This window comes from Grammomys surdaster, unplaced genomic scaffold, assembly GCF_004785775.1.
Source record: "Grammomys surdaster isolate TR1022 unplaced genomic scaffold, NIH_TR_1.0 193, whole genome shotgun sequence".
NCBI classification, from domain to species: Eukaryota; Metazoa; Chordata; class Mammalia; order Rodentia; family Muridae; genus Grammomys; species Grammomys surdaster.
Window position 1 is genome coordinate 11,540,088 of NW_021604638.1, and position 17,845 is coordinate 11,557,932.

A 17,845-nucleotide genomic window follows, 5' to 3' on the forward strand; every position below is an offset into this window, starting at 1 on the left:
GAGCTCTGATTCTAGGCATTTCAACGTTTAGACACATGCTCTGGCGGGTCCTCCAGCAACTCCTAGATCAGTGGTTCTCAACCTGTGGGTTGCAATCCCTTTGGGGTCAAATAACAGATATTTACGATTCATAACAGTGCTAAGATTACAGTTACGGAGCAGCACCAAGATAATTTTATGTTTGGGAGAGGGTCTCCGCAATACGAGGAACCTTATGAAAGGGTCACAGCATTAGAAAGGTTGGGAAGTACTGATCCAGAACTCTGCAGTGCAGAATCTTTGGGGACTCATTGTCATCATCCCCCTGTGGGGAATTGTGAACTGACACGAATATTAGCCAACCCTGCTATGGAGTGTACATGGCTCCTTTTATCCTGTGTGGGTGCAAATCCCAATACTACACCTTCCTTGTCCCCAGAATTCTGTTTCTTTTCAACCACAGAGGGCCTAGCCCAGCTAGTTCTGGTGTCTTCTACAATGCAATGTATAATCCCCTCCTCCTTCCCTTGAGGCACAGTCCAACCTTCTGTACAGGGCCACCAAAGTCCCACTTAAGGACACTGGGCACCCTGGTTCTCAGGACCCCACCCCCACAGTGCTGCATTATGCTTGCATTAGTCAATTAAAACCTTTGCTTCCTTCTTGCAGAGACCAGGCCCACAGGAGTCTCTGCTCCAAAGGAAGAGGTAGGTCCTAAGGAGGGCCAGAGATGGAAATGGGGGGAGGGAGAAGTAACCCCTCTTTCGAGACCCTGCTCCAACCCACCAGGGGTTGATCCCCCTCCAAGAGGTATCAATGACCTTTGCAGAACTAAATGCAATACCAGAATCCTATATGCAGAGCAGACCCCAGGGCCAGCCTGGAGGTTGCCGTAATCCAGCTGAGTGTTTGGACAGGAGCCACCCTGCAAAGCTCCGTCAACTCTGCCTGTCGCCTAAGGAGGGAAGCACTCACCTTTGCTAATCACCCTAATTCATTTTTTATTACCACTTTTCCCTTCTATTTGCCCTCTGATTGAGGATATTACCCCAGGCATTTAAAAAACAACAGATCAGACCACAATGGCAAACATAGCTCTTCGATGAAATCTGCATTGATGGGCGGATAATTCCACATCACAAAGACCCCGGGGTCGGCATGTTAGGCAGACTGGGCAGGAGGTTTCTGCACAGTTGCAGGTTTGACAGAAGATAATGCGCCACGTGGTGAGGGCAGGATGACACCTCCTCCTGCTGCTGGCAAAGATAGTCAACCCTTTTGGAAATAGCATGCCGGAGGCTGGGAAGATGGCCAGAGGGTATAAATGCTTGCTGAACAAGCTAGAAGACCTGAGTTTGAATCCTTGGAACCCATGTAAAAGCTGGGCACAGGAGTGTGTGTCAGCAACCACTCCGTGTTCCTCAGGTGTGAGATGGGAGACGGGAGAATCCCGGGAAGCTTATGGGCCAGCAGTAGTAAACAACAAAGAGACTCTGAGTCACATGACATGGAAGGTGGGGACCGACAATCTACATACCACATATATATGCATACATCATACAGAGAAATAACATACCAACAAAATCAGTAGCCGGAAATATGACGTGTGCTCTCCTTTTTCTTTCTTTCTTTCTTTCTTTTTTTTTTTGTTGTTGTTGTTTGGGTTTTTGTTTTTGTTTTTTGTTTATTGTTAAGACACAGACTTGTATAGCTCAGTCTGGCAACAAACTCACTGTTTCCCCGAGGATGACCGTGAACTTCTGATCCCCCTACTTCCACATCCCAAGTGCTGAGACTACAAGCATACACACCCTCCGTGGTATAGATGGTGCTAGGGACAGAGCCTCGGGCTTTGTGCATGCTAGGCACTCTACCAATGGACACAGCTCCTCCAGGGTCCTCCATGAAGCTGTTATCCTAGGGAGGTGGGAAGGGATGAGAGGGAGAGACCAGGTCCACTGACGTGTGACAGGGTAAATGACATGTTGCTTCCAGGAAAAAACAGGAGTGGAGTATCTCTGATAGACCAGGATGAGGTAGCCTCAGTGACAGAATGGAATACTAAAAAGACAAAGGGCCAGCATGAGCAGTGTTCTGGAATCTTAAGTGGGCTAGGGATGAATGATTCCGTGATTTTGGGTAGAAAATACCATGTTCATGGTTTATGGTTTAATACAGAGAGGGGAAACCATCTTTTTAGGACAGAGACCACCCATGAGTCTTGCTTGCTCAACAGAAATATTCCCAAGCCAAAGACAAATTCCCTTATCTCTGAAGGCCAGCCTGACTATGCTCCAGATCCTCCAGTCCAAGCAACAGGGACTGACCTGTCCCTTCGGGCAAAGCCAAGGTCACCTTGGCTGGGAGATGAGGCTGGATCTGTTGGCCCTTGCCTTGGAGGTCAAGTGTGAATTCAAAGCAGAGGCTGAGAATTTACCTTCAGCCCACCTGACTGGCTTTCCCACTTTCCTCTGCGGAGGACATCTCAGCTGGAGATGTCCTGGGCAGGATGCTACCAGAGGATCGGTACTTGTTGATACTTGCCAGTCCCAGGCATAGCTTCTCCTGGCAAGAGGATAAGGAAGACCTAGAGAAGGTGAATAAGATTACTCTTGGAAATAGCCTGGATGCATTACAGGGGCATTTCTCAAAAACAACTGCCTCTTTCTTCCCTTCCTCCCTTCCTCCCTTCCTCCCTTCCTCCCTTCCTCCCTTCCTCCCTTCCTCCCTTCCTCCCTTCCTCCCTTCCTCCCTTCCTCCCTTCCTTCCTTCTTTCCATAGCAAACATCATGGCAGGTGCTAGGTGTTGTTCCACACGTGAGCCAAATAAACTTGGTGTCACTGATTTTCACAGTTTACTCTCCAAGATGGAGAGTAATTCCACAGATACATTATGCCCCCAAAGGAATATACTAGAAGCTAGGATAGGGAAGAGGGTGACCATGTCAGAAACTAGAGTTTGACAAAAGACTAGAGCTTAGACCAAAGGGAGTGGACAGCACCAGTCTCCATGTAAGGATGTAGGTTGGAACATCCCAGGCAAGGTCAGCAGGCCCAGTAGTGTGAGAACATCCAGAATGGAGGCAAGTGAGCAAGGCCGACTGCTCACCCTGTCCTCAGAACAGAGCTTGCCGCCTGGGGCTTAATACAAAGTGGTTGAGAGTGAGGTCTGAAAAACAGGCAGTGGCTAGACCCCATGAGGATTGACAGACCAAAGGTGAGCCGCACGGGGAAGTTTTAAACAGAGATCTGAGAAGATCATTTCTCCACAAAGAAGAGACAGATCTGATGCTGCAGTGGAAAGATCTCCACAAAGATTCCATTGCCCTCCCAGAATGCAACATTCAGTCACTGGACAGAAAATGTCTCTAAACTACGCTGAGAGCTAAGTTCCCTGTCTGGAATGCATGACACAGCCGTCTTTCAGAAAGACAAGAGAGAGAAAGGGGGGGGGCACAATTTCGTGAGTGGTCAGAAATGTCCTGGGGACACCTAGACCCGTAGGATGGTGGCTTATTGCTAACAACAAGGCAGCCAGATCTCTGTGAGTTTGACGCCAGCCTCGTCTCACAGTGAGTTCCAGGAGAGCCAGGACTACATGGAGAAACTCTGTTGCAAACAGAACAAAACAAACAAACAAAAATAAAACAACAAAAACCAAACATCAAGGCATTAGGAAAGCACAGCTATGCCAGGTAGTGGTGGTGCACACTTTTAATCCCAGCACTTTGGAGGCAGAGGCAGGCAGATTTCTGAGTTTGAGACCAGCCTGGTCTACAGAGTGAGTTCCAGAACAGCCAGAGCTACACAGAAAAACCCTGTCTCAAAAAACAAAAACAAAAACAAAACAAAAAAACCCAAACAAACAAAAAAATCAAAAAGAAAGCACAGCTATGTGTTTCCCTGATCCTGGAAGAGAAGACCCAGGGCCCTCGACCACTGTTTATGGCTCCATCTACAAGGCAGAAAGTAACTCCCAGAAATGTAACAACAATGCCGTAGTTCTTTCTGGTTTTGATCTTGTTTAAAATCAAAGTCTGGCACGTGGGCACCTGCCACTAGATTTGAAGAGGTAACTGGAGTCAACTCTGTCAGATACTTAACCAACCGTGAGTTCTTAGCTCTATAAACAGGCTGACGCTGCTACTTCCATTTTGGAGATGGGAAAACTGAGGCCCAGAAATAATGAATAGCTTTAACAGTTCTAGCCTCACCCCGACATCAGCTCTGTGCCTTTATATCTGTTGTTCCTTCTACTTGGAATAACAACCCAGGCTCGGATCACTGACTGTTCAGAGTGGGCAGGCGTCCCCTGGTCTGAGAAACCCTCAGCATCAGTCTCCAGCCTGGCCTGGTGATCCCACGGTATCCTGAGCTATACCTAATGTTTACTATCCACTTTCAAAACCGATCTTATCATGTACCTGATAAGACAGAAGCTCCTACGGGATATGGGGCCACACGTGACTGTACATGCCACGTGACGCAAAGCTGTGGACAGCAGACCGGATATGCCTTTTGGATGCTGGAATAAATGAAGAATGTAAGTGCACTGACTCTTCCAAACTTCTGTATCTATGAGTGAGTCCAGGTGAAATAAAGCATATTTCTTGAGTGATGTATGTGCAACGCACATGTGTGTGTATGTGTGTGTGGTTATGTGTTTGTGTATGTTTGTTCATGTGTATGTTGGTTTTACATGAGTGTGAAATATTTGTGTGTATGTTTGTTCATGTGTATATGTTATTCGTGTGTATGTGGCATATCCGTGTGTACATGTTTATGTCCATGTATGTATGTATTGTCTTAAAGAGCTCAACCAGAAAATGTGCAGTGTACAATGTAGTGTTAGCTTCCTGAGGACTTCCATTTAACCCCCGAATGAGACCGAAGTGACTCTGTCATTAAAGCACCTGTAAGCACTGTAAGCACTGTGATTAAAGCACAAGTGTAAGGACCTGAGTTTGATCCCTAACACCCATGCAAAGAACCGAGTAAACCAGCAATCCCAACATGGAGGAGGAGGAAACAGGAGGGGTCCCCAAGACTTTCTGACCAGCTAGTCTAGACCCAGACTCAGTGAGAGACCCTGTATCAAAAGATAAGGTGGAAACAACTAAGGAAGTCATCCAATGTTGTTCTCTGGCTTACACACACACACACACACACACGTCCCTGAAACCCGACACATATATGCATACTAGTGTACACACACACACACATGCACACACACCACTACCCTTGGGTGAATGAGACAGCAAATACAGTTAAAGGATCAGCTGCCCACCTCCTGCTGCAAGAGATACCTAACCTGTGTACTGGCTGCAAACCTCGTGGAGGTAAGACGCTCCTGGCATGTTTTCAGTCTACGTGCTCTATGGTAAAAAATATTACTCTGGCTAATGACTTTCACCTAGACAGCGAGAAACTATGTACAGATGACTGATAGCTGATAAAGTAGCCATATTTTGGGATTTCCTGAGCACAGTGACAATTACACTGCAATGTCCCCTGTGGGGACTCTGACAGCTGAGGGACATATGGCCTTTGTAGAGAAACAGCTTTGAGGACAAGGCGGCTCTCAAACCACCTGCCATGATGCACTTGTTCCTCTGTACTGCCTGGACTAAAACGCAGAGGGAAGAGGGATGGCACAGAGGAGGAGATTCTGGTCCGGCCATCGCTGGAACCAGCAGGGACAGACAGCTGCAAGAGCGCCTCCTGTGGAGAAGAACAGGCTGCGGTCCCCATTCCAAATGATTCCAGGACACTAGTGTCTGGCGTCTCACCCTGTCTCCTGAGTTAAGTCTGATTGACTCCAAGAGGCTTCCTGGGGTAGAAGCTACAGTGAAAAGCAGGCTTCTCGTATTCTCTATTGAAGATGTAAACTCCTTAATGGAGGTGATACTCACTGCTCTCCTAAGGTCCACATGACCTGAGCAGCCCCAAGTAGCAGGAATGAGCTAGAAAAAAGATGATCTGATTTCCTAGAGATCTTAACACCCACATGAGAGTGTGGTATTAGGAAAATAAGGTTCAGAGAGGCTGGGAAACAGGTTCAAGGTCACCCAGCATCTAAGCGCTAAGATGTGAACCCAGGCACTTCATCAGATGCAGAGTCACATGACCTACCACCTGGCCCCACATTAAAAATTAACTCACCTCTCAGGCGGGTGGAAAGACCATAGGAACCATGGGGGGCTCCTGAAACCACCTACGGAGCTGTCAGCAAATGTTTTCAGAATAAAGAAGCAAGCCCTGAAGCCCAGGGTCTACCTTCCTCTCCGGAAAGTCCAGGTCCAGCCTGTGCAGCCCAGTGCAGTAGCAAGATTTATGCATGAGATTGACCTGGGGTTAACTATGGAATCAGAATCATTTCCAACAAGTTTTTGAATCATTCTGAAAATGAGACCCAGCTTCCAGATAAGCTTGCTTTAATTAGCTGTAATATGCAGCTGACCTACTGGCAAATAAGCCCTGAGGTTGAGACCTAAGGCAGGAGGCCCACCTGGTGATGCCAGACCCCCACAAGAGAAAGCTCTCCAACAGGAAAAGCAAGAGACAAGCAGCACACAGGCCCCTTGCACACTCCCATGTACGTATATATAGACACATGGATATAAACACGTGGACGTGAACACGCATGCTCACACCTCTCAGGAGGTCACCCACAGAGAAAAGGACAAACGCTGGTTCCTCTGCCACCCGTGGTACTCTAGCCATCCGGGCCAGTCCCCACCTGCAAGTGGCAAAGAGTCATCTGAGCTTATTTCTACCCTCCTCTCCCCCTTGAAATTCCACAAAATTTCAGACACAACTCACTAAGCAGGAACTATGTACTTCGGGCAGATACTGTACTTACTTTCACCTTCTCCCCTTGCTTCTAAATCACAAAAGGATGAAAAAAAAAAAAGAGCTACCTACCTACCTACACACACACACACACACACACACACACATTCACAATGCATGAATATTTGCAATTCACATACAGACTCATGTATGAGAAAATGTGATCAGTCCATAAAAGCCCAGGGGGCAACAGGAAGGGGACAGCCATGAGAAACACTGAGACACTGCTGGAAATAAAGAAGCCAAAGGAAGGACTGACAACACAGCCCTGGAGCCCTAAGGACCATGGGATCCACAGCCCCTGGAAAAGCTATCCTTACCAAACTCTGTAAAGTCCCAAGAGAGGTAGCGGAGGCTAAAAACAGGGCATGAAATGATCCATGCATCAGCCCAAAGCCGCTGATCAGTGGCTTGGCTTAGCCTACAGCTAAAGACAGCAATGCCTTATGTTTGAAGCTCAAATGAAAAGAACATGCATGATAGAAGTGACCACAGATGCAAATAAGAGTCCTGGTGGAAGTCACTGCTGGTCCAGAACACTGGTCCTAACCCAGCACGGCAGGCACACAGGACCTGATCATACGCTGTGACAGAGGTTTCCCTGTGTGTTATAAGACTCAAAGTAGCATTCCTGGCCCCCACTTGCTAGATGTCAGAAGCCCCCCTCCCAAAAGCTATGACAACCAGGGATATTCTAAAACTGTGCCCTGGTGAAGAAACACAGGCCTGGGAACTCGGAGACACCGGGAGGGGCTAACAGGATCGTGGGGCTGTGTTTTCAGTTCAGTACTTCAGTCCCGTGTGTTCCTGTCTGTAAATCCCATATCTGCACTGTTGGCAGTCATTGTATTTACACAGACCCAAACCCACAGGGTGATTTATCACCTTGGCTTGGGAGAAGCAATAAAAACATATGGTCGGTAATTATTAACTTAATGAGTCATGGTAAATGGTAATTTTATATCTTAGTGAGAATATGTTGTGTAGCACAGGGTGATAAATTTTGATCAATTACCTTGATGCTTAAAACTTGCTACAGTGTGACTGGGATTTCTAGTGCCTTCTAGAGTGAGCAGGAAGACTGCGGTTGTACAGTGTCTATTGCTGGGTTTCTCCGGTGTACAGTGGGTTTTTGTAGAGTACCTACTGTGCGCCTGGTGCTGGGAATTCAGCCCAATCCTGAATGCTCGATCACTAAATGAGAAAGTTGAATTTACCAGATGAAAGACGGGGTGGGTCTGCTATCTACTGACTCAGAATGTAGACCAAGAATCACACTCCGAATTGTCAGGAGCAGTGAGAGTGCTCGGCCTTTGGTAAAATGTCACATAGGTGATTCCTAAATGGAAGGGGAGCTAAGTGGGGACATGAAGCATATACAGAGGTGGGGGAGGTCCTCAGGGGATCTATCAACCCCTCGTGGTGAGGCCTGCCTGCAGGGGAGCAAGGACACCCACATGCAGAAGTAGGTTAGCCTACCTGGTTAGAGTGAGGGTGGGTGTCGAGGAACAGAGGTATCACTTTCCCAAATTCTGACCAGTCTCTATGATGGTTTCTTGGTCTTCTGATGGTAGGAAAGCCCAATGGCTTGTGTTTGCTCTCCCCCATGTGTCAGGAGCATTCTGCTTCTCAAGCAGTGGTCCAATGGCTGGGGACACAGCTATCCAGATCACTGGGATCCATCACCAAGTGTCTGAGTTACTAAACCTGGGAAGCAACTGGAAGCTTGTACTAAGGACAAGAGGGCAGTGCCAATCTTGCTGGTCAGGGAGCTGCCATGAGGGAACCACTCAGTTCTAGCCTAGATAGAGGCTGAGGAAAAGATCATCTGTCTGCTCTGGACATAGGGACATCTTATAGGCCTGGGGTACATAGCCCCGACCTGGACAGTCAGGTGGTCTCCTGAAACCCCCTGAAAGCGCCTGAGTTTTCTTCATCGTGGGTTTACCTGATTTTTATGAAAACATAATCTGAATTGGAAGTCACCTATGGAAGATTTAATGCTGACGGAAGACTGGGGGCATAGAGTACACCCATAAGGAGAGGGACATGTGGTTGGGCAGAGGAAGAAGTTGGTCATAGATGTGAATGACAGAAGCCACCCAGCTCTGACGCTATAGCTGTCCCAGGCAGAGAGGGGTTTGCTAAGCTTGGAACCCTGCACACCATCTGCTGTAGGCCAGAGCACTGGGTGAGAACATTTCTACTAGACAGTATTCCTGATGGGGCAGTGTGTGAACCCAGACCTGACACTTTGCCGCTTAGGGCAGGGGGACAATAGTGTCAGTTTCATCTTGGAGTTGAATACCTTATACCAAAGCTCGTGTGTATCCAAGAAAACTGGCCTGGAGTGGCTAAACTGTGTGACTAAGGTCACCAGGCCAAGCAAATGCGTGTTCCAAGTATCTCACTTGTTTTTCTAACACCTAAAGGAGGGAAAGGACATTGGTAGGAAAGTCATGCCCCCCCCCTTCCGAGGGCGCAAGAGCCGGTTTCTAACACTGAACTCCAGTGCATTGTTCTTAGCAAATGGAAACAAAAGTGTGTCTATCTGTACTGAGTACTGTGATCTCCGACCCTCCTCCATGTGGGAGATGCTGATTTGCCATTGGACAGAGGAAGAGATTGGACCACTGAATAACCCCACATACTACTACCACTGCGGGGGGGGGGCACCAAGCCATAATCCTGGGTCCACTGCACTCCACAGCTGACCCACACTAAACATCAATCCTGGGACTCTAAGAAAGCAAGGAAGTGAAAGAGATGACACACAGAAACGACAGGCAGCCACACAGCAGAGCATCTGTGGGAACCTGTGCAGTGTGCACTGACTCAGGTGTTCCATTGCTGCTGGCTGCCCTACCTACCAGGCCCAGACTGGCTCATGGGACAGCACTGGTCCACCGTCACTCAGAGACTTTTGGCCCTGGCCCTGGTCCCATCCTAGACTCCAGGTGCTCACCACAGGCTTCAGAGTTTCATGCTGACTTCCTCTAGCACAGGGGAAAACTGGGCAGCCCCTTCTCCACCATTCATTCATTCATTCATTCATTCGCTCATGTCAAGAGCAAACGTCTGCTGAGCACTTATCTGCCAGGCCCACTCTGGAACACAAGAGCCCTCTCTTACCTCAGGAGTTTATGTAACAGAGGCTGGCCTGAAACCCATGATAACCCCTCATAAAGTTAGCCTGCCTCGGGTATTTTGTTATAGCAACAAAAAGCAAGCTAATACACTCTTCAAAAAGCATCGCCACCATCCCCCTGGTGGAGGATCCTTCCATGTGCCACAATCGTACAAGACACCTCAGCCTTTGACTTCATTATACCTCACACCACACTGTCTTGAAGAGATGATGGTAGCTGATTCAATTCTCCTTTGTACACAGGGGAGCAGAAACCCAGGGAAAGCTAATGACAAGTTCAAAGTCACCTGTGAGACTGAAGTGAGGAGTGGCAGGCCTGGACTGCTGCTTCTGACATAGAGAAGCTTGACCCTGGGAGGAGCCTCTGACAGGCAGGATGCAGGGCTAGATGGGTAGTGTGGTGGTTTGAAGAGAAATGGCCCCCATGGACTCATGTGCTTGAATGCTTGGCTTATAGAGAGGTGTGCCAGCACTATTAGGAAGCATGGTCTTGTTAGAGGAAGTGTGTCACTGTGGGAGTGGGCTTTGAATTCTCCTATGCTCAAGCTATGCCCAGTGTGGCTCACAGTCTCCTTTTGCTGCCTGCTGATCGATATGCAGAACCCTCAGTTCCTCCAGCACCATATCTGCCTGCATGCAGCTATGCCCACCATGATGATAATGACTGAACCTCAGAGTGGCTGTGGTCACAGTGCCTCTTCACAGCAAAAGAGTGGCTGTGGTCACGGTGCCTCTTCACAGCAAAAGAGTGGCTGTGGTCACGGTGCCTCTTCGCAGCAAAAGAAACTCTAAGACCTGAAGTAAAGAACTCCCCAGCAGAGAATCTGGCCTCCTGACAGAGCCCCCTAATTCCAGCCATCCCAGGGCTCCTCCCATAAAACCCACCACTGTCCCTTGTCCCCTGCAGAAGAAAGCCATGCAAACCTCACCCCCACAGGTGCTGTAAAGGCCTCAGGTACCCCAAGTCCAGGATAGGGAGTGTCTTAGGGTTTTACTGCTGTGAACAGACACCATGACCAAGGCAAGTCTTATAAAGGACATTTAACTGGGTCTGGCTTACAGGTTCAGAGGTTCAGTCCAGTATCATCAAGGTTGGGAGCATGGTAGTATCTAAGCAGGCATGATGCTGGCAGAGCTGAGAGTTCTGCATCTTCATCTAAAGGCTGCTAGCAGAATACTGACTTCCAGGCAGCTAGGATGAGGGTCTTAAAGCCCATGCCCACAGTGACACACCTACTCCAATAGGGCCACGCCTACTCCAAAAGGGCCATACCTTCTGATAGTGCCACTCTCTGGGCCGAGTATATACAAACCATAACAGAAAGTAACCTCTACTTCGTGGTTTTTGCCTAAGGAAGCCTCCAGTTGTTTAGTAACCAAGCTTTCCCAGTTCCCATCCTTACCCGATGCTATGCCCAGAGCTACGTGGGCGGTGAGCAAAATAATTCACCCACTACCACTTACTTACTAAGCCATCATGAGAAGGCACTGTGCCAAGGGCTGAGCATGGTTCCTCACTTTCAAGAGCCCACACAAAACTGTATGCAAATAAGCAAGCTGCCACTATACAAACTGTGGCCTCTAACATGTGGCCAGCTGTAGCATGACATGGGGGCTCACTAGACATACAGGTCCCACCAGGACCAAATGAATCGAGATCCCTGGGAGTGTGGTTGAGGAAGCTGCTTTTTAAAACTTACCAGATCAGATGCTTGAGCTGTCTCTGTGACTAAGATCTCTCTCTGCTCTTGCAGAGAGCCAGAATTCACTTCACAGCACCCACAGGCCCACAACTGCCTGCTCCCAAAGATTCAACACCCTCTTCTGGCTTCCACAGGCATCTGTTTACATGTGTGCATACAGGCATACAGGCACACAGACATACACACAAATAAAATAACGCTTTGAAAAAAACCTATCAAGCGACTCTCACTGTGTACATAAATTTTCAAAATTTCAGAGGTCTACTACCAACCTCCCACTTTAAAGCTGCAAAACAGGCTGAGGGGAGGGCTCAGTGGATAAAGTGCTTACATAGACACCCAAGTTTGGATTCTCAGAACCTGGTAAAAGCCAGGCATGGAGGCGTACATCTATAATCCAGTGCTGGTGGGTTGGAACCAGGTGGATCCTAGAAGACTCTTGGCCAGCCAGTCTAGCTAAAATGTTGAGTTCCAGGCTCGATGAGAAATTGGTCTTAATCCACATAAAGGGAGACACCTGTTCAGTTGTGCTTTCTGTTGCTATGGTAAGCACCATGATCAAAAGCAGCTTGAGGAGGGAAGGGTTTATTTAGCTTACAGGTTACAGCGCATCACTGAGAGAAGCCAGGGCAGAAACCTGGGGCCAGGAACTGAAGCAGAAACCGTGGAGGAACGCCACTTACCAACTCATTTCCAGTTGGCTTGCTCAGACAGCTTTCTTATACAGCTGCTCCAGACCCACCTGCCTAGAGATGGCGCTGTCCACAGTGGGCTGGACCCTACGAAGTCAATCAGCATTCAAGAAACTATCCAGCAGACATACCCATGGGCCAATTCAATTGAGAGGACTTCTTCTGAGGTCTAAGTTTGTACAACATTGACAAAAACTAACCCTAACTACGACAACATCCAGTGTGTCAACTTCTGACCCCCACGTGTGCATGCACTAGGGCAAACACGCACACACACACACACACACACAATTGCAAAGAAGTTGCAGAGCTTGGCTCATCTTAACCCTCTTCCCTACTTCATATCCAGAGAAAATCTAGAGACCTATTAATCATACTACTGTGTTTTATCCATTGACAGACAGACAGACAGACAAGCAATAATTTGTTCATTGCCATAGCATTGGTTACCTGAAAAGGTCTAGCACAAAACAGCGATCCATAAATATTTGTTGGTGAGCAGATAGAACATACCACATCCCACGCAGTACTAGTTATTGAGAGATCCTGGAGAAAGAGAGATGTTTCTTGGCACAGAGTGCTCCACGGAGTGGCACCCAGGTTGGCCTTTAGTGTGTATCAAACAGGGATAAAAGGATGCTTGGAACAGAGAGGTTAAGCCTCTTGCTGGAGTAGGTGGCAGGCAGTTAATATCACCACCAACTCATCAATAGCTAGTTTACGCCAAGGACTTTCCTAGCCTGCATCCCTCACTCCTGTGTTCTGAATCATAGAAGTAAACAACGTCCTCCAGCGGGTACATGGTGGGCGTGAGGGTGAGCCTGGAACACTGATCGCTCTTCTAAAGGACCCAGGTTTCCTTTCCATCGCCCATGTTGGGGCTCACCACCATCTGTAACTCCAGTTCCAGGGGGATCTGATGCCCTCTTCTGGGCTTGATGGGCACTGCATGCTCATACTGGACATACATACATACATACATACATACAGGCGGGCAAAGTACTCATAAAACAAAAATGAATGAATCTTAAAGAAAAATATTTAAAGAGGCTCAGTGATGATAGATAATTTGTTCTCCTTGAAAGAAGGGCTTGTAGAAGAACATTCACAATAGCTTTATTTACAATTTCCCCAGACTGGAAACAAACCCAGATGCCCATCAGCAGGTAAACCAACTGCATTGTATTTACACAATGCAATATCACTCAATAACGAAGTGGAACAAAACACACACACACACACACACACACTCAACTGATGAATGTGAAAAGCAGATTAAGCTAAAAAAAAAAAAAAGCCATACTGTAAATGCCCATGCCGCATATGACATGCTGGGACTCAAATAGAGTTCACAGTCCTAAAATGAACAGGGGAAAAAAAAACCTGTGGGGAACAGAAATCAGGTAAGAGGTTGCCTCTGGGGCAAAGAAGGGGGATTCACTAGGAAGGGAACAAAGGCTTTTCTGGGGGTAATGGAAATATTCTTTATCTAGACTAGATTAGTGGGTTCATGGGTGTTTATATCTGACAAAGCTCATTTGCATTTTATTCTGTTAGGTCATACTCTGTATCAACAGAGAGCTAGAAAGTCTAGAGGTGACGTAGCAGATAAAGGGACCTGTTGCCAAACCTAACAACCTTGTACAGCTAGGACACACGCAGTGGAAAGGAGAAAGCCTCGGATTGATCTCTGACTTTAACGCCTGCACATACATGCATCTTAATTTTTTAAAGGAGCTAGAAATCATCTACTTTAGTTCATAAAGCCACATATGGAGCTATGAAGCCAGGTTCGCCCTATCCCAGTGACCTCTTGGTACCAGTCTGCCTGAGCTGAGTTAGGAGCTCCCAGCCTTCCAGAATCTGAATGGAACAAATTCAATCCTCTGTGGATGGAACATAGATTTCCCAGGCCCAAAACCATGTCAGAGAGAGACTCACAAGGAGGCCAGACTACTGCCCTGCTGTGAATTGAGAAACTTAGATTCAACCTCATCTCTGCCTTTCCCCCGCTCCATAGCCCACGGGGATGCTGCCCCATGATTGTTTTGCCTTCTGTGAAGCAAAAAGATCAATAGTTCCCTTACACGGGATCCCAGATCCCCCATGCCAGAAGCCAGGAGCCCTTGTGTTTACCAAATACTGTTACTACATTTTTAAAAAAATGACGTGGTGCTTGCTTTACACCTAGGAAACAATTCTTCTAATGCTAATGTTACTGTAATTAATAAATTACACGAGTATTTTGAAGCTAAAATGAAGCCACACCGGCTTCTTATCATTGTGTGTCTTCTCGAACAAAACCCAGCAGAAGAACAGCTAGCGCTTATGACTTTGATTTAAAGAGGCTGGGATTCTCTATGTGGAGGATTGCTAAGGGACAGTCACCAAGGGGATGGTCGCCAAGGGGACCGTCGCCAAGGGCCCTTCCAGGTCAACTGCCCCACGGTTGTCTAACATCGTTTGGGCAAAGGCTTGAGAGACAAGCCTCTTGTCCTGGCTCCAGGAACAGAGCCCCCAGTGTGTGGGCTGTGTCCCAGCTCTATAACCTATTTTACAGCAACTCCCAACACAGGCACACGCGCACACACACTGCCCCAGAGTGGCGATTACACCTTAGGTCTCCTACTCTGATAGTGAGCCACCGCAAGAGACCTTGAAGCCTGGACATTTTCTTTTCCACAATTATCAGTTTCTGGTGTCAGAAAGAAAACTTGGAGTTCCTGGTCACACTGAACCTCAAGAACCACCACGGAAGGCCACAGCACACTGGGGAATCTGCCAACAGGATTCTGGATTCAGGCTGAGCCAGGTGCCCCATCACCCCAGCCTGAAGAACTGAACCGCAGGTCTCACATCTAAGCTCATGCTTGGCGCCTTCCTTTCAAGCATTCTGGTGGCATTCTCTACCCCACTATGCTCAAAACTTCCTCAGCTACAGGCCAGGATCCTAGAGCACAGATAGAAACCAAAATCTCCACCCTCTACTTCTGCGCCCTTCCCAGCAGGTTGCAAACCTCGGAGGTTCTGGTGCTGAGTCAGAGGTTTCTAGAGCTTCCGAATAAAGCGGCGGCCGGGGGTGGGGGGCTGGGGGACTGGGGGGGAATCGGCAGAGTCCTGATTCCCAAAGGTGGCAGCGGGACACAGTCTGGCCCCACTCTGGTGGGGTTTGCAGATACATCACTTCCAAAAGACCTCTTCCAGCTACACTACCCCGCCCCCAGCCTGAGTACCCAGACTTTAAGGCATAAATCCCCAATTTCCACCGCGGCCTCCAAACCAGAGGGTGAACCCCGTTTTGCCCATTCGATATTTTAAACAAAGCCAAGGGCAGAAGACGACCTACGGCCCCATCCTTCGGCTTCTTGTAAAACTCCACTTGCTGTTTTTAATCCATTTTCCCACCATCAACACTGGAAGCGGCTCCGGAACCCGCCTTCTCTCTAAGGCACCATCCCCCCTCTCAGGCTTCCAACTTTGCGGATCAGCGCACAAAAGATAATCTGCTTTCCCCTCCGAGAGATGCGCGCCGCCCACCTCCGCCCCAGGACGCCCCCGCCTGCGTAGCCCGCACCGCCCGGACCAGGGCGAACTGCAGAGGGCTCCCGGCGGCAGCTGCTCCCTTAGGGCCTGAGGATGCACTTGCAGAGGCCCAGCCCCGGAGGCCCAGTGATGGCCGGACGCTCGGCTCCCTCTGTATCCCGGCAACATCCCCGCAGCCAAAGGCTGGGCGGACAGCCTTTAGGGAAGGGGACAGACCCCCAGAGGGTCATGGATCCAGCCACCCGACGCGCACTCACCACGCAGCGCCACGGAGCCCGCGCGTCTACGTCCCGACCGCCCGGAGACCCACGCGCGCTGTTCAATCCGGGCTCCGAGTGACGAAAAGCCGCGCTCGGCTCCAGCCTGACCCCGACCGACGCACAGACCCGGGGACGCACCGACCGTCTGGCGTCCGAACTAAGTTTCAAAGTTCCCTTCCCTGCGAGGGCAGGGGACTCAGACAGCGCCGCTGCCCCTGACCGTGCCCGCTGGGCTCAAAGAGGAGCTGGGATCCGACGCCTCCAGTCCCGGGATCCAGGCACAGCCTCCCGTAGGCGCTGCGCTGCGTGGCCCTGGCTGGAGTTGAGGACAGAGAGCCTAGAAAAATGGTGGGGACGGGGAGCAACAGTATACCTCCTCGCTGCAGCCCCAGCCTGGAGGGACGCTAGCTCCCCGATCCGGGAAAGGGACAGGCCTTGATTGGACGACACCTGCATAGAATCCGAGGCGCCAAGGGGTAGTGACGGCCAATTAGTAAACGGCCCAATTAATGCTCAGCAGCTCAGTTAAAACCCCGACGCGAGTATGGACGACCAAGGGGTGGGGGCGAGCAGTGGAGGGTGCTGGAGCCAGTGACTGTCCCTGGGTGTGTCCAGGTGTGACTGGGTGGCCGTCAGGGCGATTTGTAGCTGAGGCTTCTCGTCCAGGGGATGGATCTGTGTGCCCGACCGTGTGCACTTGTGGGTCATTATGAGTCTGAGCTGTGACTGTCGGAGCTACTTCTTTGTGTGACTGTCCCCCGTTGTCACTGGATGTGACAGCAGATGGGAACATGTGTAGCAGCGTTGTGTATGAGTGTAGATGGATGAGGTGACTTGTATGTTAGCGTAGCCCTGTACGTGGGCGACAAGCTGCATGTGGTTGAGGATAAATGACTGGCACCGTGACTTATGTGGGACGGTGAAGGCTGTGTGTGGTGCCGCCTGGCTGGGTGACAGAGAGTCGCTGAGCGTCGGCTTGTGAATGAATGCGAAGCGTGGGTGAGTGTGTCACTGTGTCGTCTTACGGGAAGCTGTCGGGCTGACTTCTGCCCGTGATCTACAACTCCGGGCGTGTGTGTGACCGCGAGGGTAGCGGTGTGAGTGGCACGTGCCCGTCGTCCGGGCTGTTGTGTGCGTGTCCCTGTGTGAGCCCCCAGAGTGCCTACGTCCGCAGCCACGAGATGACTCCTGCCCCCACTCTCCAGCCCGGGACACTCGGGCCCCCATCCTACCTTGCCGCCTACCTTGCCGCAGTGGTAGTAATCCAGGTGTGCCAGGCCGGCCGGCTCGGCCCCGGGCCGCGCACCTACCGCGGGCGCCGAGGGATACAGGCGGACGTCCATGGCGGGCGCGGCGGCGGCGGCGGCGGCTCCCGCGGGCAGTGCCTGGGCGGGCAGCCGTGGGAGCCCTATGCGAGCCCGTGTGCGAGCGCGGGGGGCGGGCCGGGGGCGGCGCCCGGAGGGGAGCTACGCCCTCCCGCCACGCCCTCCCCCGCCCCGCCCGCAAGCGCTATTGTTCCGGCCTCGGGAGCCGCCGAGGGCAAGGGGGCCCCCTGGTCGCCCTGGTCTCCGCCCAGCCCTCCGCCCCTAGAGTTAGTTGCCAGTCCAAGTGGACCTTTCCTGTCCCGCCTTTTGTCACCAAGTGCGAAAGGAAAGAGAGAAATCTCTA

General features: G+C 50.0%; 1 protein-coding gene across 4 annotated transcripts in view; it reads right to left on the minus strand.

Annotated features, from left to right (window-relative positions):
• The window catches only part of Tox2 (TOX high mobility group box family member 2), a 121,991-nt gene extending 104,437 nt beyond the window's left edge, over nt 1-17,554 (minus strand). The window contains exon 1 of one of the 4 annotated variants that reach the window (XR_003711707.1): nt 17,422-17,520. Coding sequence is in view for 2 of the 4 variants with exons in the window: in XM_028769692.1 (XP_028625525.1) it covers nt 17,422-17,520 (99 nt within the window). In the remaining 2 variants the exon portion in view is untranslated. Of the gene's footprint in view, nt 1-17,409 lie in introns of all 4 variants that reach the window. The other 3 variants (XM_028769692.1, XM_028769691.1, XM_028769693.1) reach the window with 3 other exon arrangements.
• Nucleotides 17,555-17,845: the final 291 nt, after the last annotated feature.